Genomic DNA, 15,672 nt, shown 5'->3' with positions numbered 1-15,672 from the left:
GTCACATATGCAGAAATTTTAGTCCTCTCTAAATCTGTAATATTTCAACATATTTTGTGATTTTTGGTATTTTACAATTATATTTAAAGGCTTTATCAGGAAAATTGTGAGATGGAAGTGATGACTTTGTCGTCACTGATAGCCGTTTTTCCCTATGTAGTTTGATATCCTTGTTCCATCTTTTCCTCGTCAGTTTTCCTTACATTTAGAATTATTCCTATATATTCGACTCCCTAGAAATGACTGACCATTTCATTTGGTTTCAGGATCTTGTAACGATGTGTCTGGATGCAGAAGTGACCATTGTCCAAAGAGATGTAGTGACCACACATGCTTTACCAACTCTTGTCCGTCAAAAACCAAAGTGTTTCAAAATGTCAGGTGGGTGTGAAGGTGCGGGTCAGTATTGCATCAGTCGTGTTAGCGGCTTGCCCTGTGTGCGGCCATCCTACCACTGTGGAACACGGCCAGTTCAGCATGTTAACCAATGTATTTGTTAGGCCTTTGATGCGATGTGCAGAAATATCTAAGATTGAGGAACATATTTCAGTGAGTGTACATCTTTTTTTGTTATTCTAACAAGAAGAATTCCTGTGGTGACAGTGTAGATATCGTCAGCTGTGGGGTCATTGAATTGTGACAGTCCTAAAGCAAAGCTAGTTATTCTAGCCTTGGAAATACAAGTAATGGTGTAAGTATTATTGGTGACGCATTTAACAGTAGTCGTCGTAGCAGCGGCAGCAATAGTGGAAGTGATAGTAGCAGTAGTAATGGTGGCGGTGTTAACGGCAGTAGTTGTGTTTTCTTGTTGTGAGACCAGAGGTGAAGAATTACTAAGGCGTTTTATACATTCACTACATTCACAACTGGACTGACATATGGCCCTACTGGATGCACTGCGAGCGCTGAATTGCAACGTAGTAAAGAAATTACAGTTATGAGTCTAACGGTATCCAATTTATTCAGCATTACAATTGTCCTATAGCAAGGCCTTAGCAGACGTCGGCTCACAGGGGCGACGTCAAGCGTGGCCGTCCGTGTGCTCGTTCATCTAGCGGTATGCAAGCGTCAGACGCCATGTTAGACCTGGGGGTCAGGGCTGCAGATGTCAGGGGGAAGGGGATGCCTCCCGGGTGCTTGTGAAATGGCCTATCGTAGTGTGTCACAATTTTAACTCACAACATCATTTGCGATTCCTATGGAGGCGTCTCAGGTACAGACAATATGGGAATTTCCATTACACATCATCACGTGACATATTTAAATCTAGGAATATGATTGGTCGGAGGGCGGGGTTTCAAACGACTATTAATTAGAGGTGCACGTTTTGCTTACGGTGGTATTTGGAGGCCGTTGTAGGGACGGGTACTTGTATGTAGTTGGGAGCTTGCACTGCGGGTACGTATTGGCGTTGGGACGTCCCCACACGTGAACTGATGATGGCATTAATAAGTAATCCGTGCGCCGTGTACAATCTATCATACCTTAGATTTTTCTACGTTAGGACCAAAACTCGGTTAAGGACGTCGATATTTTCGTACTATGTGTGGAACAGAGGTACTTTGCAGTTTGATCTTACCGATATCCACTTGAAATGTAGGACAGCAGATCCTGACATACACAGCTGAAACTCGTCACAGTGAGGGAGTGAGCCTTGGGGAACAACGTTTACGTAACGCTGCTTTAACATGGAACAAATACGGTAATGACGTTTGATCATATTATGCAGTAATAATTGTTTTCCTTTTTACCAGAACCAGGACAGAAGACATATTCAGCATGGCTCAGACAGCATACGTGGAGCATATCCCGATTTCGTATGAGTACCATCAGCCCCGATATGGTGGGTACCTCAATAGTAATTGTACAGTAGTGGAAGAGAGAAAGAGTTACAAAACTAGAAACGTAAAGGTTGTGGTATAAGATGTAATTTCACTGCGTCACTGACAATTACCTTCTAGTTTAAAACCATGAATACCGCCATGGTGCTCAAATACCAAACGTCATGACCTGGACAAGTCCCGTGCACCCCAGTTGGGACAGAAGTGGTGGTTTCTCTTAGCTGTACCATAAAGTTAAAGAACTATTAACTAATGTTATACACCTAGACGTTATTCCTCTGCTGACAACGAAGACCGCTTGTTGGGAAAGTGTTACTAGGCTGCAGTCTGTACAGAGACAGAACCGTCATGGTAATATGGCTGTTATATAACACAACAATGCTTTCAGATTACACTTGCGACTATTCGTCCGATGTGTCGTCCCCGGCGTCTTCTTCAGGATCCCCCCAACACTCGCCCCTGCTCTCCGACGACGACACCGCCAACCACTGGTTCGCCAACAATCCAGGTAAATAAATACCTTCCTGCATAACTTGGACTCTAAAATAAGCGGGGATTTCTTGTATTTGTCCAACTTGTAGTTTCTGAATCTGTTTAAACGTGCAGGTTCTGTTACTGTTGACAACGATTTCGATGAAATCTTGAAATCTTAGTTGTTTGTATGTTAATGGTAGCATGACCTTGAAACACTTTTACAAATCAATTCCTTGATTCACTTGGCCGAAAATATATCCTTAGCAGTTACTGTGTTGCGGATTTCTTTTTCTGTTATATCATGAAAATATTTTAGTTCATTTTGGAGTATTTTATTTCAGTGGAGGTGGTGTTCAGCAGCTGCCACATAGAGCCCAGCCAAGAATACACCCCTCTCGCTCCCATGGACAGTTCGTGTCTGCATTACATCAATCCCCACCCAGAAGGTGAGCACATACAACATTCACATACGACTAAGCGATCTGTGAGTAGCCAACGGTTGAAACTTACTGACTTTATAAACGATGCGAATGATGAATTGTGGGGTTTTTACTCTGGTTCGATTACTCAACTTCCTGAAGTTGATACATAACTAAAGCATACAAAGGTAGCATATTAAAACCAACATTACTGGTTCACATTGAACCTTAGGTAGTAAGAATGTGCATTAACGTAACTAGCATATATTTTGTATTTTGAAGAGCGTGGTTATGTATTGCAGCGGAGAGACACGTGTCGAGAACACATCACCGGGGCACTGAAGCTTTGAGGATAGAAAAGTTGGAAGATCAAGTGTATGCTGTTTTCGGAAGGCATCGTTACTGTATTGACCCAGAGGACAAGTTTGATGCCAGTAACTGTGAGTGTAAAAATTCATTCAAAACGCAAACACGGCCTCAACTTGTTACCTCACGTAAACACCCCAAACAATAGTCCTATACATCAAAACTGTACCTTCCTTAGGATTACGACACATTTATCCCGATGCCAGTAGTATTGTCTGATATTTGGCAGTTCGCTGAAACGTAAAATGCATTTGTTACTTCGATTATTGGTAGTGAATACTGAGTTAGAACAATATTATGGCAATTACAAAATCATTTTATGATTGAAACACTATTCGGAAAATGCAATCTTTTACTGTACAAGGTTAACTTGTGTGGAGATCTCTAAGCGTACGGGAAAAGTGTGTTTTTATCATTAACGTTACAAAGGTTTTGCTTTTTTATCTTAATCATCTAATTAAACACGTGACCTTCTCATTACTTACAAGACCAGCTACATCTAAATACACGAGTTAAAATCTTCACTAAACAGATAGGAATGTTCTTCGAGGGAGCATTCCAGAGTTACCTCCCTGTCGGGCAGCAGGAAGTAAATGTACGTAAATGTTCACCGTGTTCACGCCGACTGTTGTATCAGTCCAACGAGTGGGTCACGGAGTTTGTTGCTTTAACGACATGTTTCCTTTTTTAATCTTCAATCCAGATACACACATGCACATATGATTAGGGATTCTCTCAGTATTGTTAGCTCTGAGTAGAACTGAATGTGCTTTGAATACTACAGTCGGTTACAAGACTGTTGGGCTGTAGGAAGGCGCGTATTGGACGTATAACTTGGATGTCCTGTATAATGTATCACTGTAATACTTTCGCTTTGTGCGGGGGCCAAGTAGTCGATTTATAACAGGATCAATGAAGGTCCAAAATGTTATAACACAAATAAAGAGTAGGTCGGTAAACACGACAATTGGATGGGTCAAGGAGCGAATTCATTACTAATCTATATTAGTCATTCGATACAAAAAGAAGAATATATTTTAACACTGAGATTTGATTTATTCTAGTACCTGTCAACAAAAATAAATTTGGCTATGTACATGTATATACGGCGTATATGACGAAATAACGTCTAAGGGGAGCACTTGATGTGTGACTGAGTTCGTGCGCGAGCGCGTGGAAGGGGGGGGGGGGGCAAATTGGTTGGCAGATTATTTATTTCCACAGCACCACAAAACACTCCTATTACGAGTTATGAAGCAATTGTGTTTGTTTATGTGTTCATGTTTTGTATACTTGTTTACAGGTTATCCACCTAACGTTGCAGTTGTCACACACACAGGCATAGAAGAAACTATTCCCATCATCTGTCCCCAACCCCCGAAACGCGCACAGGGTACTTCCAGGAACAAGAGATGTAAGACTTTAAATCCTGTTAGCTCTTTGTGTTTGTTACTGTGTTTTTTAAAAGATGAACGTTGCTGTCACCTATGCATACATGTGTAGAGTTATTATTTGATTTAATCAGCGGCTATTTCGTATACGTTTATCAACAGAACACTTTCCTCCTCGAGTCTACAGCTCCGATAGACTCTCAAATGGTCGGCCCATTATTATAAAACGAAAACAGCTGCATAATATAAATAATTAGAAAAACAAATCAGTCACGGATCTCTGGTCTTTTACGGAACAACGATGAAGGAATGTTACCCAATAACGCTACATGTCGGCTTGTCGGTGCTGTTAGCGTTACCCGACACGTCACCATAAACCTCTTGGTTTCGCGTCGCTAAATTTACATAAATCATAAACTGAACGATTTAGCTATCAAAGACTCTTAAAACCGCTGGCCATACTAACGTTACGGCGTCTTCAATTAACAGCCACAAACACGTGCGCTATTATAATCGCAGCTTTTGTCAAGTGATGTTATTGTTGCTTATGTTTAACCGCACCACTGGTCCATAACCGAAGGGAATAAAGAGGGCTACTGTAGAAATATTGATTAGCGTCTATGCATTGAAATACAAGTATAAGCTGTTGTCAACGCAAGACGATTGCGTCGGTGGCTGTGGGAATGTGAGAGTGAGATTGTCAAACTCCTTTGTTCTGTGAGGAGACTTATTAACGGTGACACTCACAGGACCGTCTTGAGTTTTGCTTGGCTGCTTCTACTGAACGGGTGTTTTATTCATTAAATATCTTAGTCACATTATTTTCAATTATGGCGTTAATAATAATATGTGATCTTTTGGAATATGCCAAGACAAAAATTGTGAACAGGCTGCGACATGTACTTTAACTTATACCTTTCTCAACATCTGCGGGTTTAAGATGAATCGTGCTTCGCGTTCAGGGCCTAGATTTTCGAAGCTCTCTTAGCGCTGCGATAGTCGTAAGTGCCATACATTAACATTAACTTACGAATATCTTAGCGCTAAGAGAGCTTCGAAAATCTAGGCCCAGTAGTGTAAGTTATGGGAAACGACGGATATTTGAAACCGTAAGCTGTGGTCGAAAGGGAGGCGGTCTGCTAGAGCCAGAAGCCTTCAAGTCATGTTGACGTGACATGTTTCAAAACATCTAGTTATTTTATGTTGCCTGATACTACATGTTGACGTGACATGTTTCAAAACATCTGTGCCCAGTGTAACCCTAATGACTGATCTACGTCACAGTACCCAGTTTAACCCTAATGTCTTGATCTACCTGACAGTACCTAGTGTAACCCTAATGTCTTGATCTACCTGACAGTACCCAGTGTAACCCTAATGGCTTGATCTACCTGACAGTACCCAGTGTAACCCTAATGGCTTGATCTACCTAATGTGACCCTAATGTCTTGATCTACCTGACAGTACCCAGTGTAACCCTAATGTCTTGATCAACCTGACAGTACCCAGTGTGACCATAATGTCTTGATCTACCTGACAGTACCCAGTGTGACCCTAATGTCTTGATCAACCTGACAGTACCCAGTGTAACCCTAATGGCTTGATCTACCTGACAGTACCCAGTGTAACTCTAATGGCCTGATCAACCTGACAGTACCCAGTGTAACCCTAATGGCTTGATCTATCTGACAGTACCCAATGTGACCCTAATGGCTTGATCTACCTGACAGTACCCAGTGTAACCCTAATGTCTTGATCTACCTGACAGTACCCAGTGTAACCCTAATGACTGATCTACCTGACAGTACCCAGCTTAACCCTAATGTCTTGATCTACCTGACAGTACCCAGTGTAACCCTAATGTCTTGATCTACCTGACAGTACCCAGTGTAACCCTAATGTCTTGATCAACCTGACAGTACCCAGTGTGACCATAATGTCTTGATCAACCTGACAGTACCCAGTGTAACCCTAATGGCTTGATCTACCTGACAGTACCCAATGTGACCCTAATGTCTTGATCTACCTGACAGCACCCAGTGTAACCCTAATGTCTTGATCAACCTGACAGTACCCAGTGTGACCATAATGTCTTGATCTACCTGACAGTACCCAGTGTGACCCTAATGTCTTGATCAACCTGACAGTACCCAGTGTAACCCTAATGGCTTGATCTACCTGACAGTACCCAGTGTAACTCTAATGGCCTGATCAACCTGACAGTACCCAGTGTAACCCTAATGTCTTGATCTACCTGACAGTACCCAGTGTAACACTACTGTCTTGATCTACCTGACAGTACCTAGTGTAACCCTAATGTCTTGATCTACGTGACAGTACCTAGTGTAACCCTAATGTCTTGATCAACCTGACAGTACCTAGTGTAACCCTAATGTCTTGATCAACCTGACAGTACCCAGTGTAACCCTAATGGCTTGATCTACCTGACAGTACCCAGTGTAACCCTAATGTCTCTATCTGTTTGACAGTACCCAGTGTAACCCTAATGCCTTGATCAACCTGACAGTACCCAGTGTAACCCTAATGTCTTGATCAACCTGACAGTGCCCAGTGTAACTCTAATGTCTTGATCTACCTGACAGTACCCAGTGTAACCCTAATGTCTTGATCTACCTGACAGTACCCAGTGTAACCCTAATGTCTTGATCTACCTGACAGTACCCAGTGTAACCCTAATGTCTTGATCTACCTCACAGTACCCAGTGTAACCCTAATGTCTTGATCAACCTGACAGTACCCAGTGTAACCCTAATGGCTTGACCAACCTGACAGTACCCAGTGTAACCTTAATGTCTTGATCTACCTGACAGTACCCAGTGTAATCCTAATGTCTCTATCTGTTTGACAGTACCCAGTGTAACCCTAATGTCTTGGTCTACCTGACAGTACCCAGTTTAACCCTGTCTTGATCTACCTGACAGTACCCAGTGTAACCCTAATGTCTTGATCTACCTGACAGTACCCAGTGTAACCCTAATGTCTTGATCTACCTGACAGTACCCAGTGTAACCATAATGTCTTGATCAACCTGACAGTACCCAGTGTAACCCTAATGTCTTGATCTACCTGACAGTACCCAGTGTAACCCTAATGTCTTGATCTACCTGACAGTACCCAGTGTAACTCTAATGGCCTGATCAACCTGACAGTACCCAGTGTAACCCTAATGTCTTGATCTACCTGACAGTACCCAGTGTAACACTACTGTCTTGATCAACCTGACAGTACCTAGTGTAACCCTAATGTCTTGATCAACCTGACAGTACCCAGTGTAACCCTAATGGCTTGATCTACCTGACAGTACCCAGTGTAACCCTAATGTCTCTATCTGTTTGACAGTACCCAGTGTAACCCTAATGTCTTGATCAACCTGACAGTGCCCAGTGTAACCCTAATGTCTTGATCAACCTGACAGTGCCCAGTGTAACTCTAATGTCTTGATCTACCTGACAGTACCCAGTGTAACCCTAATGTCTTGATCTACCTGACAGTACCCAGTGTAACCCTAATGTCTTGATCTACCTGACAGTACCCAGTGTAACCCTAATGTCTTGATCTACCTCACAGTACCCAGTGTAACCCTAATGTCTTGATCAACCTGACAGTACCCAGTGTAACCCTAATGGCTTGACCAACCTGACAGTACCAAGTGTAACCTTAATGTCTTGATCTACCTGACAGTACCCAGTGTAACCCTAATGTCTCTATCTGTTTGACAGTACCCTGTGTAACCCTAATGGCTTGATCTACCTGACAGTACCCAGTGTAACCCTAATGTCTTGATCTACCTGACAGTACCCAATGTGACCCTAATGTCTTGATCTACCTCACAGTACCCAGTGTAACCCTAATGTCTTGATCAACCTGACAGTACCCAGTGTAACCCAAATGGCTTGATCAACCTGACAGTACCCAGTGTAACCTTAATGTCTTGATCTATCTGACAGTACCCAGTGTAACCCTAATGTCTCTATCTGTTTGACAGTACCCAGTGTAACCCTAATGGCTTGATCAACCTGACAGTGCCCAGTGTAACCCTAATGTCTTGATCTAACTGACAGTACCCAGTGTAACCCTAATGTCTTGATCTACCTGACAGTACCCAGTGTAACCCTAATGTCTCTATCTCTTTGACAGTACCCAGTGTAACCCTTATGTCCCTATCTGTTTGACAGTACCCAGTGTAACCCTAATGTCTTGATGTACCTGACAGTACCCAGTGTAACCCTAATGGTTTGATCTACCTGACAGTACCCGGTGTAACCCTAATGTCTCTATCTGTTTGACAGTACCCAGTGTAACTCTAATGTCTTGATCAACCTGACAGTACCCAGTGTAACCCTAATGGCTTGATCTACCTAACAGTACCCAGTGTAACCCTAATGTCTCTATCTGTTTGACAGTACCCAGTGTAACCCTAATGGCTTGAGCAACCTGACAGTACCCAGTGTAACCCTAATGTCTTGATCAACCTGACAGTACCCAGTGTAACCCTAATGGCTTGATCAACCTGACAGTACCCAGTGTAACCCTAATGTCTTGATCTACCTGACAGTACCCAGTGTAACCCTAATGTCTCTATCTGTTTGACAGTACCCAGTGTAACCCTAATGTCTTGATCTACCTGACAGTACTCAGTGTAACCCTAATGTCTTGATCAACGTGACAGTACCCAGTGTAACCCTAATGTCTTGATCTACCTGACAGTGCCCAGTGTAACCCTAATGTCTTGATCTATCTGACAGTACCCAGTGTAACCCTAATGGCTTGATCAACCTGACAGTACCCAGTGTAACCCTAATGGCTTGATCTATCTGACAGTACCCAGTGTAACCCTAATGTCTTGATCAACCTGTCAGTACCCAGTGTAACCCTAATGTCTTGATCTATCTGACAGTACCCAGTGTAACCCTAATGGCTTGATCTATCTGACAGTACCAAGTGTAAACCTAATGACTTGATCTACCTGTTGACAGTGCCCCGTGCAGAAAGGCTATGGGAGTTCATCTTGCGGCTGCTGCTTGACCCCAACTTCAACCCGTCACACATAGAGTGGGTGGATAGAGAGAAGGGGATGTTCAGGCTCGTCAACTCTAGGGCCATTGCCCGGATGTGGGGGAAGCGAAAGAACAACTTGGACATGACCTATGAGAAGCTGAGTAGAGCTATGAGGTACATATTAACTATTGATTATGTGGCATCTATCACCTCTGGGTAGTCGAGCTATGAGGTACATATTAACTGTTGTTTATGTGGCATCTATCTTCTCTGGGTAGTCGAGCTATGAGGTACATATTAACTGTTCTTTATGTGTCATCTATCTTCTCTGGGTAGTCGAGCTATGAGGTACATATTAACTGTTGTTTATGTGACATCTATCACCTCTGGGTAGTCGAGCTATGAGGTACATATTAACTGTTGTTTAAGTGGCATCTATCTCCTCTGGGTAGTCGAGCTATGAGGTACATATTAATTGTTGTTTATGTGGCATCTATCTTCTCTGGGTAGTCGAGCTATAAGGTATATATTAACTGTTGTTTATGTGGCATCTATCTCCTCTGGGTAGTCGAGCTATGAGGTACATATTAACTGTTGTTTATGTGGCATCTATCTCCTCTGGGTAGTCGAGCTATGAGGTACATATTAACTGTTGTTTATGTGGCATCTATCTCCTCTGGGTAGTCGAGCTATGAGGTACATATTAACTGTTGTTTATGTGTCATCTATCTTCTCTGGGTAGTCGAGCTATGAGGTACATATTAACTGTTGTTTATGTGACATCTATCACCTCTGGGTAGTCGAGCTATGAGGTACATATTAACTGTTGTTTATGTGGCATCTATCTCCTCTGGGTAGTCGAGCTATGAGGTACATATTAATTGTTGTTTATGTGGCATCTATCTTCTCTGGGTAGTCGAGCTATGAGGTATATATTAACTGTTGTTTATGTGGCATCTATCTCCTCTGGGTAGTCGAGCTATGAGGTACATATTAACTGTTGTTTATGTGGCATCTATCTCCTCTGGGTAGTCGAGCTATGAGGTACATATTAACTGTTGTTTATGTGGCATCTATCTTCTCTGGGTAGTCGAGCTATGAGGTACATATTAACTGTTGTTTATGTGGCATCTATCTTCTCTGGGTAGTCGAGCTATGAGGTACATATTAACTGTTGTTTATGTGACATCTATCACCTCTGGGTAGTCGAGCTATGAGGTACATATTAACTGTTGTTTATGTGGCATCTATCTCCTCTGGGTAGTCGAGCTATGAGGTACATATTAATTGTTGTTTATGTGGCATCTATCTTCTCTGGGTAGTCGAGCTATGAGGTATATATTAACTGTTGTTTATGTGGCATCTATCTCCTCTGGGTAGTCGAGCTATGAGGTACATATTAACTGTTGTTTATGTGGCATCTATCTCCTCTGGGTAGTCGAGCTATGAGGTACATATTAACTGTTGTTTATGTGGCATCTATCTTCTCTGGGTAGTCGAGCTATGAGGTACATATTAACTGTTGTTTATGTGTCATCTATCTTCTCTGGGTAGTCGAGCTATGAGGTACATATTAACTGTTGTTTATGTGACATCTATCACCTCTCGGTAGTCGAGCTATGAGGTACATATTAACTGTTGTTTATGTGGCATCTATCTCCTCTGGGTAGTCGAGCTATGAGGTACATATTAACTGTTGTTTATGTGGCATCTATCTCCTCTGGGTAGTCGAGCTATGAGGTACATATTAACTGTTGTTTATGTGTCATCTATCTTCTCTGGGTAGTCGAGCTATGAGGTACATATTAACTGTTGTTTATGTGACATCTATCACCTCTGGGTAGTCGAGCTATGAGGTACATATTAACTGTTGTTTATGTGGCATCTATCTCCTCTGGGTAGTCGAGCTATGAGGTACATATTAATTGTTGTTTATGTGGCATCTATCTTCTCTGGGTAGTCGAGCTATGAGGTATATATTAACTGTTGTTTATGTGGCATCTATCTCCTCTGGGTAGTCGAGCTATGAGGTACATATTAACTGTTGTTTATGTGGCATCTATCTCCTCTGGGTAGTCGAGCTATGAGGTACATATTAACTGTTGTTTATGTGGCATCTATCTTCTCTGGGTAGTCGATCTATGAGGTACATATTAACTGTTGTTTATGTGGCATCTATCTTCTCTGGGTAGTCGAGCTATGAGGTACATATTAACTGTTGTTTATGTGACATCTATCACCTCTGGGTAGTCGAGCTATGAGGTACATATTAACTGTTGTTTATGTGGCATCTATCTCCTCTGGGTAGTCGAGCTATGAGGTACATATTAATTGTTGTTTATGTGGCATCTATCTTCTCTGGGTAGTCGAGCTATGAGGTATATATTAACTGTTGTTTATGTGGCATCTATCTCCTCTGGGTAGTCGAGCTATGAGGTACATATTAACTGTTGTTTATGTGGCATCTATCTCCTCTGGGTAGTCGAGCTATGAGGTACATATTAACTGTTGTTTATGTGGCATCTATCTTCTCTGGGTAGTCGAGCTATGAGGTACATATTAACTGTTGTTTATGTGTCATCTATCTTCTCTGGGTAGTCGAGCTATGAGGTACATATTAACTGTTGTTTATGTGACATCTATCACCTCTCGGTAGTCGAGCTATGAGGTACATATTAACTGTTGTTTATGTGGCATCTATCTCCTCTGGGTAGTCGAGCTATGAGGTACATATTAATTGTTGTTTATGTGGCATCTATCTTCTCTGGGTAGTCGAGCTATGAGGTATATATTAACTGTTGTTTATGTGGCATCTATCTCCTCTGGGTAGTCGAGCTATGAGGTACATATTAACTGTTGTTTATGTGGCATCTATCTCCTCTGGGTAGTCGAGCTATGAGGTACATATTAACTGTTGTTTATGTGGCATCTATCACCTCTCGGTAGTCGAGCTATGAGGTACATATTAACTGTTGTTTATGTGGCATCTATCTCCTCTGGGTAGTCGAGCTATGAGGTACATATTAACTGTTGTTTATGTGACATCTATCACCTCTGGGTAGTCGAGCTATGAGGTACATTTTAACTGTTGTTTATGTGGCATCTATCACCTCTGGGTAGTCGAGCTATGAGGTATATATTAACTGTTGTTTATGTGACATCTATCACCTCTGGGTAGTCGAGCTATGAGGTACATATTAACTGTTGTTTATGTGGCATCTATCTTCTCTGGGTAGTCGAGCTATGAGGTACATATTAACTGTTGTTTATGTGACATCTATCACCTCTGGGTAGTTGAGCTATGAGGTACATATTAACTGTTGTTTATGTGGCATCTATCTTCTCTGGGTAGTCGAGCTATGAGGTACATATTAACTGTTGTTTATGTGGCATCTATCTTCTCTGGGTAGTCGAGCTATGAGGTACATATTAACTGTTGTTTATGTGGCATCTATCTTCTCTGGGTAGTCGAGCTATGAGGTACATATTAACTGTTGTTTATGTGGCATCTATCACCTCTCGGTAGTCGAGCTATTAGGTACATATTAACTGTTGTTTATGTGTCATCTATCTTCTCTGGGTAGTCGAGCTATGAGGTATATATTAACTGTTGTTTATGTGGCATCTATCACCTCTGGGTAGTCGAGCTCTGGGTAGTCGTATCCTCCATGTGTTTGACTGTGACACGGTCGTCATACAATACAACATTTACACACAACATAACGTTCAACCCGATTTTCCGATCGTTTTCATTTCACTAACTTCAAGACATAAACAATGCCAGTGAATGATTTGTGGTTTGTAAGGAAGATTATTCGGACCAGGACATGTAAGCTGAAGTTTGACGATTCTATAAGCTGAAATTTGAAGTTAGCTTATCATCTAAAACGTCTAAGTTAGTTTCAAAATCTTTATCGAGAAATTTCAACTAAGAACCTATCTTGAAATTTCAACACAACATCTTGCTATTTCAAGAAAAAATGTTCCTAAAGTCTTCCGTAATACACAGTTGGGATAAATAACATAAATAATGTACAGGATAGTTGTAAATAGAAAGTTTTAGTCAATGTGTGGTCAGGTTATGCATCTGCTTGAGTTTTCCGCCTTACTGTATGTGCACCAGTCTAGATATCAGGTTTCCGACAAGCCCCGCTCCACAAGGACTTTTGCATGTTATCTTATTACACTAGTGAAGACAGAGGGGCCGTGGATAGTATTTACAACAATGATCAGCTGATCGGTGTTCAGGTTACGCTGACCGAGATCTGTCGCCAAGCCGCTTGTGTCACAGCCAACCAATGAGCGTCCGCTGTGGAAATAAGTGCACAAGCGGGGGGCGCAATCAGTACCCGGCTCACTGACCTACTTGTTGTGCGGGTGGCGAGCGTCGTCTCATGAGAGGGGGGATGCAGAGTGAGGGTGAACGGCCACAAAATTACAAAACTCACAAACAATTTTAAGATTTAATCTGGTGGACAGTATTTTTGGCCTAATTTCGGAGACTCGCAATCGAGATTCTCGCATTCAACACTCAAATCGGTACAGTGTGTTGTGTTAAACTCGTTTTTGTTTTATAGATATACATTGTATATCATGTTGTAATCGGAAGATACATGTGTAACGCTTCGTGAACTGACATTTATTGAAACTTTGAGCTCAATAGATCGTGGTTTTGCATTCGGTTTTGGGGATGTCTTGGGAGTCCATGACACTATCATGATGCTAAAGAGAAAACACACGTGTATCTGTTACAATTAACCTATTTCCTTTCACGTTCATTTGCTGAATTAGAGAATTCAATGACAACATTTTAGTGAAACAAAACTCAAAGATAAATGATTTCATTTTTGTTTAATAATGTTGTCTTTAATCGTTTACAGATACTACTACCACCGAAAGATTTTGCAGCCTGTGTTTGGTAAGAAGCTGGTATACAAGTTTGGACCAAACTCGACGGGCTGGCAGCTGACAGGGATGTTGCCGCCTGCATAGACTGCAGCTGCTATGTTACTATATTTATATCCTCTGTTGATAGATGTTGTAACTTATGTTGAAACCGGTTAGTGAAGTTTAATGATAAATTCTCTACAATATAGTGCGTTGTCTTGTGACAAATTTGCCAAACGTTTTAATTTCATGTTAAATGTTTCTTTATGCTACTGTTTCCATTTACAAAGCTACGTTATTCTTTTAGTTGTGGGACAAATCAGACTCGAGAGATTCCTTGTTGTACATGCTGTTCCTTCAGCGGAAGATCGTATATATTTGTAGTAATATTGTTTTTGAAATTTTGTAAATATTTAAATAGTGCTAAACTTATATCCCGGTGCTCAACTATATATTGATATATTTTATACAGTCAGTTTTGATACTTTTTATCAATGTGTTGATATCTGTACACTAAACATGTGTAGATGTTGCTTTTAAATGTATTTATAATAATGGGGCTTAATTCTTGCTTTGTCGATAAAAAAACGCTTAGATATGTATTCAACGCAACATGTCAAGTTAAATGTAAAAGTAATACTCTCCACAACTCTGTAAGATGTAGAAATATATGAGACTAGCGTGTGATTATGAACATCATTACAACTGTCTCAATGGTTGACACAAGGCCGAACCATTGTATGACATATATTATTCATTTGGTATATATGAGGATTTAGTGTCGTAAATGAGTATCTCGGTGTTGTCAAGAGTTTTCACAAAGACGTGGGAAGATGATTTGCTCCATATATCTATCCTGAGTCAAGACAATTGCTGTTCAAAGCTAGGAGTCAAGACAATTTCTATTCAAAGTTAGGAGTCAAGACAATTGCTGTTCAAAGTTAGGAGTCAAGACAATTGCTGTTCAAAGTTAGGAGTCAAGACAATTGCTGTTCAAAGTTAGGGGTCAAGACAATTGCTGTTCAAAGTTAGGAGTCAAGACAATTGCTGTTCAAAGTTAGGGGTCAAGACAATTGCTGTTCAAAGTTAGGAGTCAAGACAATTGCTATTCAAAGTTAGGGGTCAATACAATTGCTGTTCAAAGTTAGGAGTCAAGACAATTACTGTTCAAAGTTAGGAGTCAAGACAATTGCTGTTGCTGTTCAAAGTTAGGAGTCAAGACAATTGCTGTTCAAAGTTAGGAGTCAAGACAATTGCTGTTCAAAGTTAGGAGTC

General features: G+C 41.3%; 1 protein-coding gene across 1 annotated transcript in view; it reads left to right on the top strand.

Annotated features, from left to right (window-relative positions):
* Positions 1-260: 260 nt before the first annotated feature.
* Positions 261-15,672, top strand: part of LOC124262636 (ETS homologous factor-like) — a 17,442-nt gene continuing 2,030 nt past the window's right edge. Inside the window, exons 1-8 of the mRNA XM_046697141.1 lie at positions 261-381; positions 1,755-1,843; positions 2,230-2,349; positions 2,657-2,761; positions 3,037-3,174; positions 4,404-4,514; positions 9,489-9,684; positions 14,391-15,672. The exon at positions 14,391-15,672 is cut by the window's right edge and continues 316 nt beyond it. Of these exons, the coding sequence (XP_046553097.1) occupies positions 1,780-1,843; positions 2,230-2,349; positions 2,657-2,761; positions 3,037-3,174; positions 4,404-4,514; positions 9,489-9,684; positions 14,391-14,502 (846 nt within the window). The 5' untranslated portion in view covers positions 261-381; positions 1,755-1,779 and the 3' untranslated portion in view covers positions 14,503-15,672. The remainder of the gene's footprint in view (positions 382-1,754; positions 1,844-2,229; positions 2,350-2,656; positions 2,762-3,036; positions 3,175-4,403; positions 4,515-9,488; positions 9,685-14,390) is intronic.

This window comes from Haliotis rubra, unplaced genomic scaffold, assembly GCF_003918875.1.
Source record: "Haliotis rubra isolate DU_JTF1 unplaced genomic scaffold, ASM391887v1 Scf849, whole genome shotgun sequence".
In the NCBI taxonomy this organism is placed as follows: domain Eukaryota; kingdom Metazoa; phylum Mollusca; class Gastropoda; order Lepetellida; family Haliotidae; genus Haliotis; species Haliotis rubra.
Note: the sequence above shows the minus strand (reverse complement) of the source record. Positions and strands in the feature narration are given on the sequence as shown.